At 36.4% G+C, this 6,835-nt stretch overlaps 1 protein-coding gene across 3 annotated transcripts in view; it reads right to left on the bottom strand.

Moving 5' to 3' along the window:
• Kcnt2 (potassium sodium-activated channel subfamily T member 2) overlaps positions 1-6,835 on the bottom strand; it is a 405,448-nt gene that overhangs the window by 277,210 nt on the left and 121,403 nt on the right. For all 3 annotated transcript variants that reach the window (XM_008831578.2, XM_008831577.2, XM_029562800.1), the window contains exon 2: positions 1,788-1,867. In XM_008831578.2, the coding sequence (XP_008829800.1) occupies positions 1,788-1,867 (80 nt within the window). The remainder of the gene's footprint in view (positions 1-1,787; positions 1,868-6,835) is intronic.

Here is a 6,835-nt window from a genome sequence, read left to right as displayed (position 1 = left end):
GCCTGTCTGGCTTTGCTGTTTGTCAAGTAACTCTTAGTTATATATATGTATGCTCTTATGAAATTATATTGGCCCTTTTAATCTTTGGTTATACTTCCCTTTTGGGTGTTTAAGGACATACCATTGGACCAGATAAACTGATTTGTTTTTACTCTTGAGGTCGTTTGAGGATCTGTTCCTCAGGGGTCCCATGGGCTTGGGAGGAGCCCCTGGCTCCTTTCTTTTACCAGTTCCATCTATGTGAAGATAAGTCTTTGCATAGAGAGATGGAATTGCAATTAATTGAGGAAACTTTCATTCAAGTGATGTAATCCCTTTAGGTAAGATCTACTGATGGGGCTTCCTTAGAAATTCTAAATAACATAGTGAGTAAGGCTTCAGTTATTCCTAGACTTACCCCTGAAGCTAGTCTGCCATTTAAAATTCCTGACTAGTATGCCTTAAATATTGAGGAATTCCCTACTGGAGGCTTTTAGATATTCTCACACAAGTAAGGCTTCTGTCTATGAACCCTATTTGTGCAAACAGATTCAGGGATTAAAAGGCACAGTCTAAAATCTATACCAATATAATATAGGTTTCTTCACTTCTTACATTTTAAGCAGTGATCATGCTATTATAAATGGTATAACGTTTAGTGTTAATAAATGTGCAGTACTGTGACAGTAAAGGCAGTAAGTCTCATAAGTGCTTCAGCTTTGGAAGACTTCAGCAGGACAGTGACTATCCCAATTTCAAATGTTCTTTTTTCCAGTGTTTCCTAAATTTCTTTAAAGAATTTTCAGACATTAAACTCTGATATTTACCCAATAGATACAAATTTTAGCTCTTCACAGGAAGGACCACTGCCATCTGTGCATTCCAGGGTTCACGTGATACCTCTAATCACTAGGATCAATTGGGAGACATTTATTTCTTCCCTTACTAACTCAGAAAATGACCATTGTGACTAATCAATTGTTAGAGCCTAAATGGTATTTTGCACAGCTCTCACATTAAAAAAAAAAAATGAATCTCTCACTTAAATTGTGGAGGTTTGGTATAGTTCCTATTACTGTTTAGGGGGTGTTTCTGAGACAGGTATTCCTTCTGTTGTTCAAGTTGGCCCGACACCCACTATGCAGCCAAACATGGCCTCAAAGTCTATGTAGCAAGGATAATATTGAACTTTTTTTCACATATTCTTTAATTGCTTCATGCACACATGCAATGAATTTTTGTCATCCCTTTTCCATTACCTGTCACATCCTCCTCCCACTACTGCTGAAGCCCGTCTTCCCAACAAGTCTGCCTCTTACTTTCACGTCTTCTGCTGTTTTTGACCTGTTGAGTTTAATTAGGGTTGATTGCCTAAGTATAGTTGGGGGGCTATTTACTGGAGCATAGGAAATTTATTAGTGGCTGTGACACTGAAGCAAATGACTGCCCCTCCCTAGCAAACAGTAACTGCCAATAATTCATCAAGGAGAGGCCAGGCTCCTTTAGCCCCTCCACCATCCATGGTGCAATGTTTAAGGCCCAAGACCCAGAATTTCTGATCCTTCTGCTGCACCATCCTGAGTGCTATGATTCTGAGGTGCAAGATGTGCTCTGTTTCAATTGTTTTCCTGGAGCACTAAAGGTGTTGAAGAGACTTCTAGAAGGGGAACCTTTAGTTACTGCCTGTTAAACAATACTACAAATTTTATTCTGCTACATAATAGTTTTGTAAGGTAGCACACAGCTAGAATTTTTTTTTAGTGAGCACATGCAAACAAGGAACAAAGACAACAGCGTGAATGACTTACTTGATCTCTGGTTTTTAATGAAAAATAACTTTAATCGCTCTTTAAATGTGTTTTCATTCATATAGAATTCAACTTGTACCCTGCAAAAAGAAACAAAAACAAATTTATATAAGTTTGTCATATCTTTAGTTTATGGAGATAAATCCAAGCCAATTCTGCAGTTCTCCAGCTTCCTTAAAGAGTAGTAGATGGAAATAAAAATAATTGCTAATTCATCATATATTTGGAGTAAATTATAGGCCACAGAATTTGAGAATTGGATAAAATATAGTACTGATATTTTTGCTCTCTAATTTTAAAGGCAATTCAAATACCGTAACTGATTTTATTATTCTGATTGATGTATATATGATTGATATGGAAGACTCAAACATTAAATTTTTTAATACTTTGATGTATAAAGTGACTCAAAAAAAGTCAATATTTTTCCCAATATTATTCTACTATAAGAATCAACTAGATGTTAAGTTTGCATTGGGTAGTGGCATCCCAGATCTAGGCATCCCAGATCTACTTAAAAGGTAGGACTTGGAAATTAATTTTTTTTTGGTCTCTTTTAAGAATGGATCTCCCTGTAGCCTAAGCTGTCCTGGAACTCACTATGTAGACCAGGCTGGCCTTGAACTCACAAGGATCTGCCTGCCTCTGCCTCCCGAGTCAGGGATTAAAGGGATGCGCCACCACTCCCGGCCTGAAAATTAACTTTTAACTAGTGTTTCACACTTCCTAGAACCTGGGACACTATGGGAATGACTTTCACAGCATAGACATACTCTGGACTAAAGACTTTTCCTAACTTTGCAACCAAGAAGTTACTGATTGCAGTGTAAACAAGCCCACAGAACCACCTGGTCCTCTTGGGATCTGCTCTTATGACCTTAAACACTCAGGATTCTTTCTTGCACTGCACCCAAATAGTGTATGAAAGTATGTATGCATATTTTACATATCAAAGCCATAAAATATTGCAAACAGTGCTTTTCTCATTGCAAACACTGAAATTGAGAACCCTATATAGTTGTGTGTGGGGGTGGGGTATTCTTAGATGTTTAGGGATCAAAGGGCAAAATTCTTCTTGATAATTTCATGTTGGAGACTCTGTTTCAAAAAAGAATGAACAAAGCCCCTGCTCAATAGCAAAGCTCCAAGAAGAGAAATCTGAAGGAGCAGCAGTTAGCATCTACTCCTGGCCTCAAATGGAGCTAAAGGTCAATCTCTGCTTTATTAAGGAATAACCAGCCATGACGTGGCATTGAGCGGTAAGCGCGGCAGGACACAGCATTAGCAACAATCTTCTTTCTTATTTATCCATTTAGTCTCATATTTCATTCATCACAAACCAAGTTTTAAACATCTTCTCTAAATTTGAATATTATCTAATGCTTTTTCTCTTCTGTCTAAAATTATTTCTAGCCACAGATTTTAATTATTTCCCATTATCTTTTCCCTTCACCTTATAACAAAATGGAGAGGGAATGGAAAGCCAATTTTTCTTCACTTGATAATTTCCTCCAGAAACATGTCATTAAAACTGCAGTATTGTGAGGGCACTCATTTGCATCTGCAGGTCTGTAAACAGGCTGTCTCCCCTACAGACTTACACTCTCATAAATATTAAGAAAGTCCATGTAACAGAAGCAGGCACAGAGCCCTGTTTGTGTCTTCAAAGACCTTCATCAGCTCTGTTTCCCTTGTTTATCAAATGAAAAGTCAGTTCAACTGAAATAAAGTAACTGTAATCCTAATATCAAGCTTAATTAGTTAAAATTTGTTATGGATACAAAAACAAACTTGAGAGGACACATGGCTACAAGCAATTTAGCAAAGGCCATTCTGATTTGCTTCCTAGAATTATCAAATTTGTAAATGCACACATCCATTTTTCAGATAGTGTCTGGAACCCACTATTGAGTATGTATCAAGGAGCATTTTTTAAAGGAGAAATGATATCATGTAAATATGAAAACAAAATAATTATGAATATAGAAAGCATGTCACCTGAAAAAAACTAGAAGGCATGCAAAGCTTTAAAACCTGGGACTGGAGGGATGGCTCAGCCACTAACAGCACTGACTGCAAGAGCAGAGGAGCCAAGTTCAATTCCCAGAACCCACATGGTAGCTAAAAACCTCCTGCACCTCCAGTTTCAGGGGATCTGACACCCTCTTCTGACATTGCACAGCTCAGGTGCCCTTACATCTATGCAGGTAATATGCTCAGACACATAAAAGAAAAATATATAATATTTAAAAAATAAAAATTATGCAGAGTTAAGAGTCACAGAATGGGTGTCTTATATTATGAGGTAGCCAACATTATTCAAATAGGATAACGTATGCAGCATTGAATAAAGCTAATACTAGAAAATAGGAGAGTAATGACTGATAAATACTCAATTTTGAAGTGGCCATAATTGTGAAACATAAAACTATCTAACGTATTTAAATCTGCCAAGGACAAGAAGACGGCTTGCCAGCCCCTGATGAGGTTCTTTCCTGGAAGTACAGACAGTGTCATGTGTTATTGAGTTTCTCATTAAAACGACTTCATCATCTCCATCTAACTATGAAGTTATATAAAGTAAAACTCTATTGATCTCACTGTGTCAATATTATTACAGTGGAACATGGTCAACACCAAGGCTTTAATATACATAATTTTTTTTTAAGTTGGAGACAAAGTAAAACAAAAGGAATGCCTTTGATTTGTTATCCTGAGTTGAAGAAAACAAATCTTTTGAGCACGGTGGTGCATACCTGTAACCCAGGACCAGGGAATCTGTGGCTTTAGGTTTATTATCCACAATATAGCAGAAAGCTTATTTTGATTAATCTCATAGCCTCTCCTCCCAGAGCAAAGGGAGAGACAGTGACGGTGGCATTAGTGTATATCTTTGGGACCTTTCCCAGGAATTAAGAGTTCCAGAGACTCAGGAATTTGGTCTAGTTTGAGATTACCTTTTCCAGTACTTTCATGACCTGCCAACTGTCAAGATCACCTCTGCCACTGCCTTCCAAATTTAAAGTCTCCCTCTCCCTCCATCCCTCTTTCCACCAATTGTATTCTCATTCCTTTCTTCTTTCCTTTTCTGGGTCATGTCTCTTCTTCTAACAAACTTATCAGAATTTAATTTCTTTACAAATTACATTTTAAATAATACACTAGAGCAAACTAACACTCATCATTTCTTAAAAGGTCATTTTTATTACTAGTTCTTATCAAAGATAAAATTTGGGATAGTTGGGCCACATTTATCCTAAAACAGTGACAATGATAGATTTTAATAAAAAATTAATTGCAATCTTTATTAGGTGGTATCTTCTACTGAAGTATGTTCTCATTCCTAAATCATTTTATTTTTGTTAGCTGATAATATTTATTGCTTTATCTAAACACATCTATTTCAGAGACATTTACTCCTTTATATATTGTAACTTTGGTTGCTGTTTAAGCATTTTCCTTTTGATATAGTGAAAAACAATTACACTGAGCTCACAAAGGTATTTTATCCTTTCATAATTATTATTGGTATTTTTAGGTAAACAATTGTTTTATCTGGAAATATTCTCCACTCTTCCTAACTTTCATTTTGTGGATTTTATATTATTCTATATACCCAATCACTCTGGGGTAAAAATAAGTCAACTGTAGTATGCTTTTCTTGTAAGTGGAGGCCACACTGCTTTAGCGACCTACTACTGACCTTCAGATTTTGAATGCAATGTGTCATGTCAGGAATGAGTGAATATTGCTCTTAAAAACTTATCTGCATATGACAAATTCAAGGCACATTGCTACCTTTCTTTTCACTTGTTGATTGAGTGGATTATTTTATTCATTAATAATTTCTAATCATTCTAATAATTTCTATTATTCAGTTGTTTGGATTATCTTGAAATAAGGTAGTTTTGCCACAGCATCTCCTCAGCTATTTACTACTTCATTCATTTTCCGGTGTTTTGTGGGAGCTTCTTCTCCACAGACATAACCAATATTGCTGTGTTATCCTTTTTAAATTATTGCAATATCTTCAAATATGAACGGAACATTCTTCAGCTGTTTCTATACTCTGGAATAAAACTGGATTTACTGTGGATATGGAGGAACAAAGGTTTCATAAATCTTCCCTAATGATAATTGCCTTCGTTCTCATTTTAATTTGAGACTTTTTTTTTTTATTTTCCTCTCATTCAGTTGCTCTGGTACTTGGATTTTGTATGAAAATAACCCAGGAGCTTGTAAATAGCAATTTCCATATTTTACCCATAAAATTCTTATGTAGTAATTTTATAAGGTAAGCCTTAGCCTTTCAACAACACAAAGAGTAATTCTGATTCAGGTTATCAACACACTGTTCTTACAGGAACATGATTTTGCTACTTTTGAATGCCAGTGCCTTGAAACCTGTTCAGGATGTTAAGTTCTGCAGATAGTCTCCTTTGGGTATGAAAATAGATATAAATGAACAGCAAAGTACGCTCTTCCTCTTTGTCTATTTGTGGCCACTTGATACTATCACTCTCCATCCTGCCTGTCATTCCACAATATTGGTTATGAAGTCTCTGCATATAATCTGTATTACTGCACTCAGGGAAACAAGTACCTTGGTAAGATTATCTGGAATGTTTGGTCACAACAGACAGGTTCTGTACATGCACTTTAGTCCTCATGTCAATTTATGTTCAATGGCTTTCCTTGGGAAAATCTGCATCTGGATGCCATAATGATGTACACAGCTCTCAGGGCAGTTCTCTGAACTAAGAACTCTTCAACTTGACCTGTTTCTGTGCTTTTATGTTGTTGTGCCCCTTTAACCCCATGCTTGGTCTCCAATCTGATGAGTATCAAGGAATGTGAAATCCCTCCATGTAGCACAATGCTCTCTCACACTATCTTCATCACTGGAAAATGCTAAATTAGGCTTAGGAGAATTAAGGCTTCACTTGTCCAAGGGGATTTCATTACTCTAAGCTTATGTCTCTTCTTTCCACAGACATTGTTATGAGTTAAGGTATGACCCCCCCATATATATATATTATATATATATG

The sequence above is a fragment of the Nannospalax galili genome, unplaced genomic scaffold (assembly GCF_000622305.1).
Source record: "Nannospalax galili isolate Female #2095 unplaced genomic scaffold, S.galili_v1.0 scaffold955, whole genome shotgun sequence".
NCBI classification, from domain to species: Eukaryota; Metazoa; Chordata; class Mammalia; order Rodentia; family Spalacidae; genus Nannospalax; species Nannospalax galili.
The sequence above is the reverse complement of the archived record's forward strand: the minus strand, read 5'-3'. Positions and strand labels throughout refer to the sequence as shown.